Genomic DNA, 20,134 nt, shown 5'->3' with positions numbered 1-20,134 from the left:
GATTGGCTGTAAGGGGATTGATGTCACTAAGGCATCTAGGTGCCTAAATGTAGGTGTTCTTATACCATGACTTCCACCTTCCATGGGATGACTTAAATAATTTGTAGCAAGCCTTTTAGTCATATTTTCATAAACAAGAGCTTCCAAGAAACCAGAAGATCTGTTGAACTCCAGTTAAGGCTGAAAGACATTCATAAGTCAAACCAAGAAGCAAACAAAACAAACAAGCAACAACAACAAAAAAACAGTTTTTCATACCTGCTTATCCACAAACTGTTGTTTTGACATTTCAGCATATATTGACAGAAAATATTTCAATTAAAAAGAAAATAAAAGGAAATCAGATCTGAAAAATAAGTACAATTAGGTATCAGATAGATTGTGTCTTGTTTCAAGTTTGTAAAGAAATTCTGAATCAGTCAGAATAGAACAAGAAAAATAATCCTACAACTTGTGATAGCTAACTGTAGTTTTGAAAAAATAAAAGTTTAAATAGCTTATGAATTGCAGTGAAAAGCTACTTTTCATGCTAATAAGACTAAAATAAATTAAACTAAAAAGATGCTGATTCTGGATTTTGATAGATTAGCTTATTGTCATGATAATAGATTTTCTCCAATCATTATACTATCAATTTTTCTATGAAAATGCTGACTTGATTAGTGGGTCAGGTGACTTCACTGACTCCCATTTCTTGACTCAATCTATTACCTAGGTACAGGTTTTTCTGTTTTCTTCATTTTTATTAGCTGTAGTTTAAAAATGGATTCACTCAGATTTTACCCCATAGACTTCTATCAAAGTATTTCCCAAGATCATATCTAAAGCTTTTCTAATATTTTAGTATCCCCCAGTATCTCATAATGTAGGCATTCACCCATCTTGAACAATTTCCAGAACAGGTAAGCAGATGTTACCAACACAATGTTCCTCTTCCATTTGCAATGGCAACTGCATCTCCAGTTGTGTTCCAGGAAGCTGTAATGCTTAGTCATTCTCTGCTACTGTGTGATCCACAGGGAGTGCAGTTTCTAAGTAGCCCAATTTGTTTTATGTCACCATCCTTCAGGGAACTGCACTTATTGAATGTTAATGTTCAGCATTCCATATTCTAAAAAGGTCAAAAGGTCCACAGAATAATCTCTGTTGCTATTTCTTTGATGCAGTGTCAATGATAAATATTAATAGATCTGTTGTAATTATAAGCATTTGTCCTAAGAAAAACATTTCAAAGAGTATAAAATTCATCTCAGCACTCTGCATATACCAAATCATGCACAGTAATGATTCCTTACATAATGATGGTATTAAAGTGCAGCACAGAGTCTTGTCAGTGAAAATTTATTTCATATTTTTTTACTTACAGGCAACAGAGGAAAATGAGTTAAGACAGTTCTGATACAGATTGTGACAGAAGCATTCATCTTCCAATGCTTGTAAATACGAAAAAAAGGAAATAAGAACTGACTGAGAAAAAATTGACTGGATTAGTATGAAGCAACTGCTACTCAGATCTAGTCTCTATAATGCACTTGGCAATAAGGTTTTCCCTCCAGCCTAAGCATGAAATCAATAGTCATAAAAACACTCAAAAACTGATGCTCAGCCATCTACTCAAGCTATGACTGAGGCTTTTGACAACTAGTTTCAGACTCTGGAAGTAGAGCAAGGTCTTTTAATAAGAGACAAAATAATTTAAGAGTCATTTAATGACTAATGTTCTCTACTTTCAAAGCCATGAGAACAACAGTATGTGAGCTAATTTTAACATGTGGAAAGAACATTTAATTTTATCAGAAGGAAACAATGAAGAATCTAATTTGTTCTCCACATGTGTGCATAACCCCCATTGATATTAATAAGAATTAAACAGCCTATGGAGAAGAAAATAGGCCCCCCAGAAGTGGCAAAATGTCTTAAGAAAATTATCTGCAGCTTCCTAATGACCACAGAAATTATTTCTTCTATACCAGTGGAGAGAGAAAAGTGGCTTCATATCCAGCCAGTTATGAAAGGTTTTTGGCTTTCCCAAGGCTATGTGATTGAGAGCAGCAGTACATAAACACACACACAGATGTGGATATGGGTGGTTTCTCACTTGTTCATGCAAACATATCCTTCCCAGTCATTGCCTCCTTCCCACCAGCCTTGTCTGCGGCATGGAATGACTGAAATTCTGCTGCTTTTCCCACTTGCTGTTCCCAATTAGGGATGAAAGAAGATAAATTTCATGTAATTCATGTGGTTTTTGAATTTGAGTGCTTAACGTGCTGTCAGGGGTAACTGATAGGACCAAGGATGGCTGGTGAAAAAATTTATTTGCCTTGTGCCCTATTTTCTTTTAATTCATAGAATCATAGAATCACCAAGGTTGAAAAAATCTCCAAGATAATCTAGTTCAACCATCCACCTACCACCACCATTTCCTCACTAAGCCATGTTCTTCACTACCACGCCTAAATGTTTCTTGAACACTTCCAGAAATGGTTATTCAAACACCTTCCTGAACAGCCTATTTCAGGGCCTGACCATTCTTTCAGAGAAGGAATTTTTCCTAATATCCAACCTAAACCTCCCCTTGTGCAACTTGAAGCCATTCCCTCTTGTCCTATCACTAGCTAGGCATTTTGCCACAACCTCCTTTCAGGTGGCTGTAGAGGGCAATAAGGTCCCTGAGCACCCTCTTTTCCAGAATGAACAATTCGAGTTCCTTCAGCTGCTCCCCATTAGACTTGTGCTCCAGACCCTTCACAGCCTCATTGACCTTCTCTGGATGCTCTCCAGGGCTTCGATGTTTTTCTTGTAGTGAGGGACCCAAAACTGAACACAGTACTTCAGGTGTAGCCTCAATAGTGCTGAGTACAGAGGGACAATCAACTTCCTTATCCTGCTGGCAGTGCTATTTCTGGTACATGCCAGGATGCCATTGGCCTTCTTGGCTATCTGGGCACACTGCTGGCTCATGTTTAGCTGAGCATTGACCAACATCCCCAGGTCCATTTCGTCCATAACAATCTTCCAGCTGCTCTGCCCCAAACCTGTTGTGTTGCCTGGGGTTGTTTTGGCCAAAGTGCTGCACCCGGCACTTGGTCTTGCTGGACTTCATCCCACTGGCTTCAGCCAAGCAATCCAGTCTGTCTGTATCCCCCTGAAGGGATTTCCTACTCTCAGGCAGATAGACACTTCCTTCCAGCTTGGTGTCATCTGCAAATTTACTGAGGGTGCACTCAGTCCCCTTGTCCAGGTCATCAGTAATGATACGAAACAGGACAGGCCCCTGTACCAACCCCTGGGGAACACCACTTGTGACTGGTTGCCAGCTGTATTTAACTACATTCAATACCAGCTCACCTAACAAAACAGGGAGACAGCCTGCTCCTGCACCTGTGAGACTTCCTTCTTAAGGAGCATCCAGCCTTCCTGGACCCCTTTGATTCAGGATTGACTGTTTCTACTAAGTATTCTTGCCTTGGAGGATTAATCTTGCCGATCATCATCAGATTTGCTCAGCTGCCTGGTAGCACTACTATAAATGAATTGACTTTAACCTTCATATTTGTACTAGATATTTCTATTTTCTTTTCTGGATGAGCTTTGATATAAGACATTAATTGTGAGCAGGTCCTTCCACTCAATTCTTTGTTCTTCTGTGGCATTTCTTTATGAAGAATTATAGAATCACAGAATCATAGAATGTTGTGGGTTGTAGAGGGTCTTCAAGCCTGACTAGTTCCAACCCCTCTGCCATGGGCAGGGTTGCCAACTATCTGATCAGGCTGCCCAGGGCTCTGCCCAGCCTGGTCTGCAATGTATCCACAGCTTCTCTAGGCAACTTCTTCCAGTGCCTCACCACACTCTCCATACAAAAAATTTCCTCCTAATATCTTATCTAAATCTCCCTTCTTTTATTTTTATCCCCCTTGTTCTATCACTATCAGCTGTGGAAAAGGCTGGTCTCCCTCCTGATTATAAGCTCCTTTTAAGTACTGGAAGGATGCAATGAACTCTCCCCAAAGCCTTCCCTTCTCCAGGCTGAACAAGCCCAGCTCGGTCAGCCTGTATTCGTAGTGGAGGTGCTCCAGCCCTCTGGTCACCTTTGTGGCCCTCCAGTGGACCCTCTCCAACAGCTCCCTGTCTTGTCCTGGGGGCCCCAAACCTGGACGCAGTACTCCAGATGGGGCCTCATTAGGGCAGAGCAGAGAGGAACAATCACCTCCCTGCCTCTGCTGGCCACTCCTCTTCCGATGGAGCCCGTTTGCTTTCTGAGCTGCAGGAACAAACTGCTGCCTCATGTTAAGTTTTTCATCCAGCAGGACCCTCAGGTCCTCTGCAGGGCTACTGTCAAGGATCCCACCCCTCATTCTTGATGTCTCTATATATATAGAGATAGTTCTGTGCTTTTTAGTGTCTGCATACTAGATAATTACAGCCCAGATATGAATGCAAGACAAAGCTTGCCTTTTCTTCCTGGGAACTTAGACAACATCTGGTTATAAAGAGCTAAAGTGGTTATAATGTTCTATCATTAACTTTTTGTAAGAACTTAATCATATTATTGCTTATATAATTGCTTTACCTTTCTGACTGGATGCTTAGAACTACAGAAAAGGATCTCAGGCAGAAGACAAATGCCTGGAAAAAAAAGTAAAAAAATTAAATAAGCAAGATACCTCATGATGTTATCATATCTTAGAATTAAGTTCAACTCTGGGATTCCTCAGAATCATGCATCATTAGCTAATAAACATAGAATTTCTTTTGGCCTCTCTCTTACAAAACCACTAGTGCTCAAAATCCCATTTTCAACCTTCTTTGTGAGTGAGATATTATAAGAGTAGATTTGTTGGTAAACATACTTACTTGATAGCTGTCTCTGGTGGAATGGTATGAAGCAAGTGTCTGGGGCTTTTTTATTACTCACAAGGATGCATTTTCATTTATAAATACAACAAACCTCTGCTCTCCAAGAATAGGAATGTTTTTCTCCCCTAGTTTATTTTCTCCTCCCACTACTACATAAAAATATATATTGATGTTGCCTTTTAACATTGCAATTTTTACTGTGGTGCATTAGAGTTTCCAAAGATCTTCGCTTTTTATGATACATGGTAGCTTAAAGAAAAAAGCAGTATCCAGCTGAGAAATGAAGGGTGAAACACCAGGCTCTTTGTAGTCAGTGAGAAAAACTATTACTGTCTTCAACTGAAGCAAGGTTTCATTCCAAGCATTAAGGGACAAAGGTGGAGCCATATATTGATTTTATCTCTTAGGTAAAACTGTAGAGAAGAAAAACGCCTTTGTCTGGAATCTAGGATGCTTAATATCAGTAAGCCTTTAGGAAATTGCATTATATAGTTGAATGGTATGTTGGTTCAATGAAAAAATCCAAAATCCCTACGTTTGACCTCTGATTCTATAAACAAAGCAAAACAAACAGACAAAAGAGAGCCTAGCAACTGCAAAACCAAATTGTAAGATTCTATTTATGTACATAATACAGAACATTGAAATCTGAGCATATTTAAAAGTGAAACAACCAAGCTTGTGTCTACCTCAGCTTGGATTAACAAATCGCAAAGTACACAAATCTACATTTAGACAGAATTGTAATAAATAGGCAGAAAACATCTATTAAATCAAAGACAAGTTAATATGGGATACATTCTCCAGTAGCTGCCCCTCTATCATTTAAAATATTTTTAGCTAATTAAGAGAATTTTGTACCACAGTTAAACAGGAGAAAGAGTGAAATAAATAATTCATGAACATCTGAAGTAAATAATTTCTAAATAGATATTTTGACTAATTTACTTTCCACAAATAAGTGATCAAAGCTTTGTTTTTGCAAAAGCCTGATGAATGCAGTTTTCAGTTCTGCAGCTGAAATAAAATTTATTTTGGACAGCTGCCCATTTAGCTTCTACAGGCTCATAACCCAATGCATTTAGATAACAAATCATATAGCTCCATCACTATTCATGAATTTTGAGTATCATAATATATTTTTGCACTGAACTGTTGTAAAAAAAAATGCACTAGTCAAAATTTACCAGTATAAAGAAATGCAGAAAGAATGCTAGAAATAGCTAATTAATTAATTTAACCCTTCTAGATTTGCATACAATTCACACATAAGGAAAAAAATGACAGAACAGTTAAATCAGCTTTGCTCTGAGCCCCATTCTTTCTTCCATCTTAATGAAAGAATAAAGCTGGTGCTTTGATATCACTACATTGTCATGGTAATTGTGAAGCTGTGAATTCAACATGATGACTTTACTGTAGGTTCAAGAAAAAAGAAATTTTCAACTATGGGAAAAAGAATTTATTTGTCAGTCTAGATGAAAGGCCAAAGATTAATAAAAGCCGTGCATTGCACATCTATTTTAAAGTATGATTTACTTGAAATAATTCTGTAGGAAAATCTCAGTAGCAGCACACTCACATTTAATGTTGAGTTGGTTAGCATGTAGTAACATGAGATTCAGAATATTCAGACCAGTCAGCTGAGTGTTGTTAAGGTCTTCAACATCGTTTCTGTTCTTCTTTTTCCACCTTTCCATCTACATCAGTTTCTGTTGCAGTGATAAGGTTTCCAGTAATCACAGAAAAGAGGTTGAGAGTAGCTCATATGTAGACATGGCCTTCACAGTATAATGCAATCCATTCTGTTCAAAAACATGAAGAAAGCTGCAAAAGACAAAGAAAATTCCTCTTTCCCCATATATGAGGTACTTGGCCAATACAAAAGTCTTCACTGAACGAATCCAAAATTAGGAATGTTTATGGTTCAGTAAAAAAATCAGTCTCAGCTCTGGCTGATTTTTAAGTATAATTTCTGTAACATATGTTACCTTTTAAAACTGCATGAAATATGTTTTAAAAATTAGGTATCTACTTATTTAGGAGCCATGGGTTCAATTGCTGGAAGCATTTAAACACAACAGCGTCATGTTCAAAAATACAATGAACTGATCACTCTGTAAAGAAGAATTGTATTGCAACTAGTTTGGACTTTTAAATTCTGTTCTCTGAGACAAAGGATATGAAAGTTGCTGCTTATTATTAAGAAAGGAAAAGCCCATTAAAGTTATATTTCACCAGATTTTTTTTTCTGTACATTATTTTTTCCTCAGCCAGGTCTAAAAGCAGGTATGTAGTTGATTCCAGTAATTTCAAAATCTCTATCAGCCTCCAATTATGGATTAGGGCTCTTTGAAAACTTTGAAAACAACATAATAAGGAAGTTCTCTGCCCCAGCGAACTTCCAATCTGAGATTTAATTAAAATAGGATGCATGAGACAGGAAGAAAGATGAAAGAACAAAAAGGATGAACATTCATAAATTAGTCACAGCAGCAGGGTTAGCTCTCACAAGTGATGATCAGCCTATTTGCTACGTGTCTATTGGCAGAGCTAACAAACTTCAATAGATGTCTCAAGTTTGTTCGTTGAAGGTGCGGAGATAAAAACTATGCCAGATTTCAGAGGTTACAAACCTTCGTCTTTGGAGCATTGAAAAAAAAAGTGAGAAGTCACAGACAGTCTTGAACTACACAACCACCTGCTGTTGCAGCCATCAGGACTCACATAATTTATTCATACCAAAACGCAGCGTGCATCTGCTATTTACTGATATTTTGGTTTATGTTTCTTATTATGGCTCTCATATTGAATAAGATTTCTAAGTTCTGTGGAAAGTATATGGATTATATATTTCTTATAAAGGTCTTTCCCTTTAGCACCAAAGAATGAATAATGCATTTCCTTACATTCCAGCTAGGAAAAATAAACATCAAAAGAAAGATTAGCACTTTAGATCTTTAACAATACTAAATCTTTGTATCACATGTCTTGCTGTCTTATGCAAAACATTTATATTTCTGTACCTATTACACAATCCAAGCAGTAGGCCAAACATATTTACTTTCTTCTGATTTACATAATTAAAAGCCAACATCTCTTGCCAACCTATCTACACTCACACTGAAATAATAAATGCCAGTTTTCATCTTGAAACAAAATCAATAACCAGATTTTGAACTCCTGTCACATTGCAAAAGTGCTTCAGGCCAAGTAAATCATTGCTGCTCCCTGATAATAACCCAGCCATTGGATGCAGTGGATTATGCATGATGCCACAACTGTAAAGCTGGAAGGGCTGTAAGGAAGGTACTGTAGTCGTCTATAGAGAATTGTCTGCCAGGAGTCAACATGAATCTTGTGTGCTAGTATTGGATGGGAAGGAATCATGGCTAAAGAGACCCAAGGTGCACTGATTCCAGGCCAGATTCTGTCAGAAGAACACTGAGGGAAATATCAACAGGAGGAAGATTGCAGTATAAATGCTTGTTACAGACAAATGTCTTTCAGACTAAGCAAGCAAGGCTGATGCAGAACTTCATGTCGCTACAGGCCCCACCTAGTGATCTAGCTAATAATTTTATTTTTGGTCTATACTTGTGTTTCAGCTCTCTTTTTCTACAGCTAAAGCAGAAGGACTCTATCAAGTCAGTAAAATGAAGGAAGTTCTAAGAAGAGGTCTTTGTTTCTGCAGTGGAAGTGCCTACTTCGATTGAAGTTGAATAAGAAGAAGCCAGGGTATTAAATACATGTGAATACTTAGATATGCAATAAACAATTCAGTTAAAAGGAGAAAAAAAGGGAGTCTGGAAGGAAAGCAGCACAGGTCTGACCACTGTTCTTCATTATTTCTAGGTTTTCATCCTGTTCTTTGTGGAAAGAGTAATTTTCTGTTTGCTTTTATCTCACAGAAATATAAAAACCTATTTATCAGCTAGGATCTGCCTTCTCAGCCTCACAAAGTCTTACAATGAGTTAGCTGTGATACTAATGACTGAGCAGTAGGTGACTGGCCTGTCTGCACAGCCTTCATTTTGAGATCAGGACACAAACCAGTCTGCACCAGTTCTCTGAGGAATCAGGGCCACCTCTGAGGCCACTCCATAAGATGAAGGAAGTACAGACGTATCTTCAGCTGTCAAATTCACAATGGTTTGCACTGATAGATCTCTAAGCATAGGTCCTCATCCGGCTCACGCCTAGAATGTTACTCAAATATCGCACTTCATCATAGTTAATATGAAAATGAAGTTATGCATGCACCTCCTTGTTTATAGGTTTAGGACCATACTATGATTCTTTTCAAATATATAACTTAGCTGTTTGCTGGATTCAATAGGTCTTGTGCTCCTTGCTGTAAATACATGGTACTCATTTTCAGTTACTTGAGAACAAAATGTGCATAAATTCAAGCTTGTACAGGAACCCTACCATGCAGAAGTATGGCAGTCAGGAATACAAGAAAGGTATAGAAATAACCTAATCCACTGGCAGACTGAAAAAACTTTTCAGATATTCTTACACATTTCTTTGGAAGCAGCTGTAATATTTCAGGGTTCCTCAAACCTACCAACTATTACTTTGGGCTTCCTATGCTTATTAAATTTTGGAATACCGTGGCCTCTTCCACAGCAAGTTTTATGTCATTTCAAACGTTATGGTGCTAGCTGAAGCAGGTAGTCACTTCTTTGGAATTTAGGCAGAGTTTGAGAACCAATTTGGTAAATCTTTTCTGACAAACTCCCTAATCTCTTCACTAAAACATATATATAATACAAAGCATACAGACTTTCCCTTTTCCCACTGCTAATGTCAAGGGCAGTGTCCATACTGACTTTGACCATCTTTCTAAGACCCAGCATAGGGAGAGTTACCCAAAACTTTGGGGAGATGGTACTTCTCTAGAAAGTGAAGATACTCCAGCAGGCATTATCACTAGTTCCACCAGGAACATAAAGCCAGAGATTTGTATTAGATTTATATGAAGGCTACAGGTGTGGTAAGCCTGAGAATAGCTTACATTTAATAGAGTCTCTGTAAATTTACAATTTAATTCTTGTTATCTGAGTACTTACATTACTAGCAATGGTTAAAGCCAACCCCTGAACAAATTAGAATCTGCTCACAATTTCTTCAAAATAGAACTAGCACCTAACTGCCCTATCTTCACTTTACACTTTTGTACATAACAAGGATACTTCTGTTTCTTTCAAAGATGCATTCCTTTTGATCTAGTAATTTCCCCCTAATTGCATAAATATTTGTGTGGGAGCTGTTGATCACGGCCTGAGCCTCTGATTGACCACCTGAGGCAAGCACTGAGTCAGCCATGGAGCACAGGTGAAGGCGATTCAGCTGTGTGACCAGAAGGGGTGGAGCCTGGCTGCACCTCTCCTAGACCCCATTTAAGGGCTGACTGCCACTAGGAAGGATCTCTTCTGGAGATCCCTTCTTTTGGAGTTTTCTACTCTGGGCCTATGATACAGGTGGGAATTTTATTTTTTTTTTTTTTTATTGTCTGTTTCCACCATGATAATCTTTCAAGTATCAAACCTCTAAAATACTATCCTAACCATGCTATTCTAACAGTACATTTGTTAATTGTACAATATTCATGTTTTTTGCTTCTGCCAAGGAAAAGGCTAAACTGCCTTGAAATATGAAAATTTGTTTTGATCTACAAGACATTTCACTTAACTTTATTAACTTAGCTTTAAATGTTGTGGAAATTGAAGTTACTTAACTTTCTATTATCACAAAGACATCAACACTTGTCTATTCTTCAGGGGTATTCCAATTCATGACCAGACACTTCCATACTCAATGACTTTGGACAGAAAATACTTCGCCTATGGTTACTGGAACACGTGGAATAGTCGTTCTATGAAGAAATTATTCTCTTGCTTTATTCAGACTTATGGCTGGAAAGATCGCTTAAAACCAATTATGAAAATATTTTCTCAGCAAAAAAGATGAAGTCTTTCTTAGATCTAGCAAATATTTCTGGCCTAATATTTATCATTGTAATTAATCCAGAGTATCGAAATCTATTTTAAGTGAATAGGTAGGTAAAATGATTAGTTTCTTTCCCTGCAAGAATGGCAACATTATCTAGAATCAGATTTCTAGTGTGAATGATCAAAACCAGGAGCATAAGTATTCCACTGATATTTGCTCTTTACTATTGCCAGGAACAGTCCACTGGTATTTATCATCAGAACCTTCACAGAGAGCAAACACTTCAGGGCTTTACATCCAGATGGTAAAAATGGAATGTGGTTTTGAAGAAGTACGCAGGTAGATTTATTTTTGTAACATTTAGCTGAAACCAATATTTTACTGGTTGAGTGGCTTTGTTATCTACTTTGATACTTCACTCCAGTTAACAGGTTAGGTAGCACCTTCTGGTTTTTTTTTGTTTGTTTGTTTGTTTTTTTCCCAAGGTGTTCTCTTTCAAGGAGATTTGGTTTCAAACAAAATCAGAAGCAATTTAGATTGGACATAAGACATTTAAGGCCATACTGGACAGGGCTCCCAGTAACATGATCAGGCTCTAGGTGTCTCTGTTCATTGCAGAGGAGTTGGAAGGGAGCCTTACAGGCCATCTAGTCCAATGCCAAATGCCTATGTGATTTTGTGATTCTATGGTTCTGTTTTGTTAACACCACTATATTTCATGTATTTCATATGACACAGTTTTCTGACTGTTGCTGGACAGACACGAGGGCAAGATTAGGGAGAGAAAAAGACATGACAGATTTTAAAGGGACAAATATTAGAAAGATGTAATTGGAGGAGAAGAAAAACAATTATGCGGGAAGGAAGTGAATGCGTCTACAAAACATGATGTACTCTGTGAGTGAATATCCTACTATTACAATCTTGATATCTCATAGAATCATAGAATTGCTCAGGTTGAAAAAGACCTTAAAGATCATCAAATCTAACTACAACATAACCATACTACCCTAACAACCCTCTGCTAAATCATATCCCTCAGCACCACATTCAAACAGTTTTTGAACACATCCAGGGATGGTGACTCAACCACCTCCCTGGGGAGCCTGTTCCAGGGCTTAACAACACTTTCTGGAAAGAAGTTTTTCCTGATAGCCAATCTATCCTGGTGTAACGTGAGGCCATTTCCCCTTGTCCTGTCACCAGTGAGAAGAGACCAACCCTGCTCTTGTATTCACCTCTCAGATATTGAAAGAGAGCATTAAGGTCTACCCTTAGCCTCCTCTTCCCCAGACTAAACAGCCCCAGTTCTGTATTTTATAGTTGCCATATTACATGGTATACTACATTATTTTGATACATTTCAGGCATCAGCTTACTTTTATGACCTAATCCAGAAGATAAAAGAACTTTCTATCCTTCTCATTTCATTCTCAGCATTTAATCTTTAAAACACACAACATAACACAATTGGCTGAAGATCAAAAAGCAGTGACATGCCTGTAGTAGTTTTATGCAGGTAAGGTAGTAATTTACAGATTAATAAGAGTCAGCTCTGAAGCCGACTGCGGAAGTTGCTGCTCCTCGTACGAAGTGACCTACCCTTAAAACAGAAAGCCTGGCAAAGAGAGCCCCGCGCTGCTGCCCGCCGCACTCCGGGGATGGCGAGCAATAGCGCCGCGCCAGCCGCTAGAGGGCGCACCGACACTTTTTTTCCCGGGGAGAAGCGGGACCCGGCGGAGGGTGCGGAGAGACCGGGCTGAGTTTTGTTTCGGGGAGGATGGGGAGCAGCTGGGTGCAAGTTACAGAGAGGGCACGCAGTTTGCGCGATCTTTTGGAAAGCTGTGCGGATTGGGTGGGTAGGGCTCAGCTCCCAGGAGAAACTTTAATGCGATTTGCCGCTTGTCCCGAAGTAACTTTATTTTATAGCCTCTATGTTATGAAACATGGAAGGCTTTCATAAATCACCATGAAGGCAAATGGGTTACAGCCTTCTTACAGATCCCATGCCAGCAAGGCTTGCCATGCTGCCTGGCTTTTGACAGTCGCATGACAGCTGACCACCTTCCTGCTGCCTTCTCACCCTCATTTAATAAGATGAGATTGAAGCTTTGGCTGTCTGTAAAGTGCTGCGAGGAGCTATATCCAGCAGCCAACTGAGAGGAGCTTTAAGCTAATGCTTTCTTGGCTCTCCCTCTTTCGCAGCTGCACATTAAGAAGCTGCAGGGCAGCAGCCCAGGCCATGCAGCAGGCCTGGCAGGCACTGCTGGAGAGGGAGAACCTGGGAGCAGAATGGTATAGGTTTCTCTTCTAAGAAAAAGCAAGCCAGGTGGGCAGAAAAAGAAATAAAGTGGACAAAAAAAAAAAAAAAAAAAAAAAAAATAACCGGGGGGGGGGGGAAAAAAGAGGGGATGGAAAAGATAAAAAGGGAAGAAAAGTGAGGGTGAGAGGTGCTAGATGGAGGAGAGAAGCAACAAGGAACGAGCAGAGGAAAGAGGCAGACAAAGGGCTGATGCAAGCCCTGCCCCAGGTGCGCAGCCCCGCAGCCGGGGACGCAGGGCTGGGGCGCTCAACAGGCTCTGGGCAGCGGCACATGGCAGGAGCAGCGCTCTCCTCCAGCCCGGTGCCGGGAAGGGACTCGGTGGGGCCGCCGGGGCGGTTCGACCGCCGCCCCGGGGGCCGGCAGCTCCGCCGCCTCCTTTGTGTGCGCGGGGGGAGCGGCGGCGGTGCCCCCGCCGGGCTGTCAGCGCTGCCCGCCAGGAGGCGGGGAAGGGAAGGGAAGGGAGGAGGAGAGGGAAGGCGCGGGCAGGGCGGCTCTCCCGTCCCCGCCGCAAGGTAAGCCCAGCTTCCCCGGCGGAGAGAGGCGCCGGGAGCGCCGCGGTCCCTTCCCCGACCCGCCGAACGGCTTTGCCCAGCCCTGCGGCGCGGCCGGCAGCTCTGCGGCGTCGGAGCCCCGCTCCCCGTAGGCGCACGAGGAAACCGAGCGCGGGCTGCGGCGGCGGCTGGGAGCTACGCGGCTCCGGCACTTGGCCATGGGCTGGCAGCAGCCGGACAGCAGCGGGAGCCGACACGGGGCTCGCAGCTAAAGGGGTGAGGAAAAGAGACCATGGCAGCATCCAGCAACTCCAGTCTGTCCGGCTCGTCGGTTTCCTCCGGTAAGTTTCTCCCGGAATTTCTCCCTTCCCTCCATTTTTAGCGGAGAGCTACCTGTCCGCGGTGCCTCTCCGTCCCGCTTGCCCGACGCGGTTCCCCTTAAGCCTTACTCCCAGGCTCGGTGCCCCTCTCGAGGGGGTCGGGCTCGCCTCCTTCCCGCACTGCCTTTGTGCGGGGCGGAAGGGCCCCTTGCAGAGCTCCTGCAGCGGGAGCAGCCTCCCCCGGGCGGGCACGGGGCGAGCCCCGCGGCTCCCACCGGCACCGCGTTAGCGGCCGCTGCTCCCAGTGCGACCCGTGCCCTCCTACCCCCGGGGCTGCGGAGCTGAGGGAAAGCAGAAAAGTTGTGTTCGTGAGCGAGGCAGCCCGAAACTGAAAGCGGTGATAAAATAGTACTGTAGTCTGTTTCTTCTCTCGTTGGGTTATTTTAATACTTCAGTGATAGTAGACCAACGAAATTGGCAGAGTGGTATCCTGGCGCATACCGGGCTGAGGAAGTAAATAGAAGGATGAACAACTTTGGGGTTCAAAGGACTTGTGACTCAGTGTTTTATTGGAGGTGCCAGACTGAGAATTTGTAAGAGCTCTTTTTAAGAGCAGCAATATGTGCTGTGAAAAGCCGACGAGCTCCTTTGACTATCAATACAACCACAGAAAAGAAACATATATATGTAACAGGCAGTAAACGACTATTTCTTTTGAAGATGGTGTATGGCTTACACAACTTACTGCATGTGTCACTGTTCCAGGATGCGCCACTTACTGCCAGATCCAAAGAAAGAACTGGCTGCTTAAAACTAGTATTTATTCCAACCCTTTTAATAGAAAACACAAACACTGCAAGCCCTGATTGCCTTAACTAGAAAGCAAGCACCTAAAAGAAGTAGCATGAGAAATTGTGTTGTGTTCATGTTCATGATGCAAGAGTCGCAGGACCGGAATGAAAACAAGAAAGAGTCAATCTAACGCAACAACCTACCTGTTAAGAATCATGTTCCCATGCACTTCCTTGCTCCATGAATGTAGGTCTTCCCTATGTTCCATTCCAGCCCATGAGATCAGGGCTCAGTGCACACTCCTGAATCACAGAATCATTAAGGTTGGACCACTAAGATCATCTGGTCCAACCATTGACCCATCACCACTGTGATTCTCTTTGGCTGTAGTCTCTGGGATCCATCTCCCATGCTGAATCCTTGCAGTTCAAATGCCTGAACTGCAGAGAGCAGTGGGAATTCAGGCACATCTTTGGTTTTCATTTGATATGGATGACTCCAGGTGTCCTTCAGTGACTCCTGTTTCAAATTTAACATCCAGCCTAGGAGCTGAGCTCTGGGCTTTAGGTGCATGCTGTTGAAAGCTAGGCTGGTGTTTGTCAGAACTGTGCTGCAGCCTTCAGCATTTTGTGGTCAAGCTTTTCTGTATTTTTTGCAAGGTCTTGGCCCACACTCAGGGCTGTTAGATGCCACAGTGATAAAAGTAATAAATATTGTCAAGTGCTTCATAAAACAACAGGGTGTCTTTCACTTTCATACTTTACAACCTTGAAATGCTTTTTGTTTTCTACAGTGTGTTTTTTTTTTCTATGCACATACTAATCAGAAGTTGAATTTGCTGCAGCATGCTGAAGTTTCCAATATTAGCAAATGCACCATATCTGAATGTGTGCAGCTGTATTTTGTCTGTCTGCGGTTTCAGTTCTCAGAACTCAGCAAGTCTTAGAGCATACTTTTTTACATAATCTAACCAAACAGTCTTGCTTTTAAATTTAATTTGCTAGAATTTATGTGTATATTTAATTTAGCAGTATGAAGACTTCAAAATGACATAATTATTTCTACTCAGCATAAAAGGGAAGATTATAGTATCATGCAACATTTTACTAGTAGAAGTAAAGTTCATGGCTGATAGCAGAACAGCAAGCTACAGGAGTCCATTCCACCACTGACTTGTCAAGCTGTATATTGTGCTGCTGGATCATTTGTCCATCTCTAGAAGCAATTGTCCATCTTGCTCAGAACTTCTGAAGTCAAATGTAAGCATTGTTCATATAATACCTCCAGGTTTTGCAGTAATCTATGGACAGCTTAGAGTCACCATCCCTGGAGATGTTCAGGGATAGATGTAGCACTGAGGGACATGCTTAGCAGGCATGGTGGCAATGCGTGGCTGGTTGGACTTGGTGATCTTAGTGGTCTGTTCCAATCTTGATGATTTTGTGTTTACGTGAAGTATCCTATTTGTAAATGAACTTTTAGCTTCAGGAAAACATGGTTGTTGTTGTTGTTTGTTTGTTTTTTGAAGATGTGTTCATTTACAAGCATTCTGAGAAGAAACAGAACTGTTCTTGAGAGTGTATAATTCAAATTTGAAACCATTGTCAGGGTCTACTCTGTTTTTGAGGTAACAACAGATGTCCAGAGAGCATTTTCTGTAATACCCAAATATGTGGTTAGTGTTGAGCACTATGATGTTACACTTAAGAAGTTTTCTGTAATTTCTTTTGGGAATTTGTGGTGGTGGTAGCTGGGGGAAGTGCACAGATACTCATTGAGTTGGTTGACAGCCAGATTCCAGTCATCTAAATGCAGCGTGGTGCTGAGTGTTTTCAGGTTCTCACTGCTCAGATCAGAATTTTGGTTGGCCTGTACGATACGTATTGAAAGGCGAGGGTTAGCCAAAATCTGTCTTCTAAGGAGTAAAAGGATTTATTGTCTGAGTGATAATAGGAGAAATTAGTGTTTGAATGGCAGATGGAAGAAGTCACCCCTTTAAATAAGTGAATGAAAATTCCTGTCTCTTACCTGCCTTTCTTAAAACAGACAGTTCTCCTACCTTAGTCACATATATATTGTACTGGTGAGCACAGCTGTAGGAACAAAGTAGTCACACACTAAGGCTAGGGAGGGGAAAAGAAGTAAGTTCATTAATGATACTTCTGAAGCCTGAGAATTTGTTCCTGCAAGTGACCATTTGCCTCATAGCAATTCTGTTTTGATTCTTGCCTATTCATGTCAGTAAGGATGTTAAGCAAGTCCAATACTAAACAATTCAAAAATATTTCATGTGAGAAAGCTGTCCAAGGATATCAGGGTGTAGGTATTTTGCCAACCCTCTTACAGTCTGCAAAGGTGCAAGTGGGAATTATAGCCTTCACTTCAACTTGTGCCTGTGCATGACCAGAAGTTAGTTCTGTCCTGGAGCAGTTTGCACAGTGGCACGGCAGAGTGACTCATTGTAACTGCACAGATAGGGAGCTGACGCATATGGAGAGCTATGAGGTATAAATTAATGCTAGTGCAAGGGTTAGTTCTTAACAGTCCGTTGCTCCTTTGCTTTCACAGCTCAAAACCCTCTCCTTTCTTGAGTTGGGTGTCTCTAGTGCTGGTTCCAGCAGCACTGTGAGGATCCTACTGTGAGGATCCTACTGTGAGGATGCTAACCACAGGTTTGGCGGTGCCAGGTTCCTGTCATGGGCCCCATGTGACCTGAGTCTGACAGATTTTCTTCTCTAAGCCTGCACTTAAGGGCAGCAAAATCCACAGTAGTGAGCAGGGACATTTGTGCTGCATTTCTACACATAACGCTCTGCTTTTGGAGGCAGAACATAAGCTACTCGTTGACTGTAAACAGTTATGTTTCAATGTGGCTGAGAAATAAAAGACTGTACTATGCAGAGGGAGGAAGGTGGATCTGCTAAGCAGTTAAATTTTCTTCTTTGGATCTTGAGTAAATCTGCAGAGCAAATGAAGTGCTGAAATTATAATTACTCCCTCTGGGAATTCCATTTAACTTTCCCATAATCTCTTATATAGTGAATACCCAGGCGATCTGTTAGCTTTATGCCTTGCAAGCTCCTAAATTTTGTTCTTCCCAGATGAAGTGCTGATTCAGCCACAAGTGGCATTTTTTCTTGTTTTCTATTCTCTAGTTGACTGTATGTGTTTCTGTGCTTTTCTTCACACTGCTTTTTCCTTAAGATAGACCTATTCCCTTCTGCTTCCTGTCATAGTACAGACACTTATTCATTCTGAACTTTTAGATTTTTAATTTTTTTTATTATTTTGGGAATTTTTTATCTCTTTCTGTCAAGCCATTTACTTCTCCCACATCATCATCAGCTGACCCCAGCTTCCTCTACCCAGCAGCCAAGTACTGATTGTTTGTGACTGACAAACTTCAAGCTCCACTTTCTGAATTTACATTCAGTCTTGCTTGAAGACACTTTTGCAATTGTGTCTCTCTGCTTTTCTGAGGAGCAAAAAAACCCCAAACAATCAGCACGCTTCCCAACCAGGCTCCATGCAGCTGTGTTTGTAGACATCAGAAGTGTTAGCCTCTGCACAGTTGTGCCACATCAAGCTAACACAGTGGCTGGTCCATGGAAGTTGGCAAAGGCCACTAAGATCATCTAGTCCAGCAGTCAACCCATGACCACCATGCCTGCTAAGCCATGTACCCACGTGCCACATTTACACATTTTTTGAATCCCAACTGCCTTCAGGACTTTGAGCCCTCCTAAAAAAGAGCTCTGCTTAAAAAGCTTTCTGCTTCCTGGCAATGGGCAGGAGGCTGAGATAATTTGGGCGTCTATCAGGTAAGGGGGGTGCTGGCATCCACCCTGAAGGTAAGTGTAAAGTGTGCTGAAGGGCAGCATGCCATCAGGTTTTCTCTGCTATCAGGACTCAGATTGTGCCAAAACCTTTGCCTTTATAACGCCAATGTAAAAAGATGTGCTCACAGTTTCTCCAAGCTCCAAAGTCTGTAGGCATTAGAGAAGCCTGTGAAGGCTGAAGGGATCCTGTGCACTTTTCCATTCCCATCTGCGCCAAAGCTTCTTCACGTGCTGTGTGCGCTTCTATCATTAGGCTAAATGGTGGAGTTGAAACGCATTGAACACACACTGGCAAATTTTCTGCTGCAGGCCTGAGATGGGTTTACATATCTTGTCTGGAGATTTTTAGTTTTTGGCTGTGTCTTCTAATTAGCTGCTCTAATAAGATACTGCTTCTTCCTACAAACCTCCTGTTTTTGTAAACTCAGAGGTAGAAGATGACTGTTATAAATTCTTTTAAAATCAGCATTCTTTGGTGTTTTTTTGTTTTGTTTTTAATTGAAAAGAGAAAGCAATAGTTTTCTGTCCTGAAGCTCATGGAAAAAGAGACATTTATGTACCATTTAACTGGTCATCCTAAATTAATAATGAAGTTTATGGTTTGAAAACTCATTCTTGCTATAACTTGAAAAGCAACAAATTGCTTTCTCATAAATGAACAGAGATATGTTGTTTAAAGGCAGCATAGTTCTCAGCTATGTATTTTCACACATACTGTGCATTTTGATGATAAAAAATGGCTCAGTGAGGGAAGAAGAAAAATCTTTGATGGTTCCAGTAACTTAACAAGGTCAAAATAAAATATTAAAGGCTTATGACTCTCTGGGGGTCACGAAGGTGCTATGATGTGAAATAGGCAGATATATTGTAAAAATGAAAGTCAACATAAGCTGATTTTAATTAAGATGCTTGCAAGTGAGAAGAAATGAAATTACTATTGTACACAGATTCAGAGAGATTCTAATTGGGAAAAAGATTAGTAAATGAAAACAGATGTTTATTCTCAATGATCTAATAGAAATAGCATAGTAAAAATGGTACATGAAAGCCATTTAAGTCATGCTGCCATTCTGCCGATAAGGTGCTACTTTTGATTTTCTAAAGGGCAATAAGAGGATGGTTGTTTTTTTTCTTTTTCCTGTTCCTTATATGGAGCTTCTTCAAGCCAGGGTGTTCTTGCTCTAAATTAAAGCTGAAGTCTTTTGTATTTGGTGATTATAAAGAACTCTTCATTCTTATTAAAAGTAATGAAAATTCAAAAGGGAAAAATGGCAAAGTACCCTATCCTCATGTAATGATTGATCCAACAGTTAGCTACTGAATGCATAGGCTGTGATTGCTAAGAATAAAACGTACTGGAAACAGGTCTCTCCACTTCAGCGTTATATCCACATGCAATGAAGCAGAATTCTTATTTTTCTTACAGATCTGCTCATCTTAGAGGCATATGTGCAAGATCAAGGGAACAGTTTCCCATGCTGTCATTATGATGACCTTTTTGGATACCCATTCAATTGACTATTTCTTGCCTTCTGTTTGATGGTTTCA

At 40.9% G+C, this 20,134-nt stretch overlaps 1 protein-coding gene and 1 long non-coding RNA gene across 3 annotated transcripts in view; one reads left to right on the top strand and one right to left on the bottom strand.

The window, feature by feature from the left end:
* Positions 1-569: 569 nt before the first annotated feature.
* Positions 570-15,330, bottom strand: LOC122159750. Of its 2 annotated transcripts, XR_006168611.1 has the most exons (4): positions 14,951-15,330; positions 6,446-6,668; positions 4,577-4,632; positions 570-1,111 (listed from the first exon to the last, which is right to left on the bottom strand). It is a non-coding gene; the product is annotated as an uncharacterized LOC122159750 (long non-coding RNA). The 2 variants fall into 2 exon arrangements; XR_006168610.1 differs by lacking the exon at positions 14,951-15,330 and having other exon boundaries at positions 6,446-6,745.
* The window catches only part of LOC122159749 (beta-chimaerin-like), a 108,145-nt gene continuing 101,850 nt past the window's right edge, over positions 13,840-20,134 (top strand). Inside the window, exon 1 of the mRNA XM_042817583.1 lies at positions 13,840-13,976. Within this exon, the coding sequence (XP_042673517.1) occupies positions 13,928-13,976 (49 nt within the window). The 5' untranslated portion in view covers positions 13,840-13,927. The remainder of the gene's footprint in view (positions 13,977-20,134) is intronic.

The sequence above is a fragment of the Centrocercus urophasianus genome, unplaced genomic scaffold, assembly GCF_019232065.1.
Source record: "Centrocercus urophasianus isolate 14NV4802_14NV808 unplaced genomic scaffold, USGS_Curo_1.0 seq_16, whole genome shotgun sequence".
Taxonomy (NCBI): Eukaryota; Metazoa; Chordata; class Aves; order Galliformes; family Phasianidae; genus Centrocercus; species Centrocercus urophasianus.
Note: the sequence above shows the minus strand (reverse complement) of the source record. Positions and strands in the feature narration are given on the sequence as shown.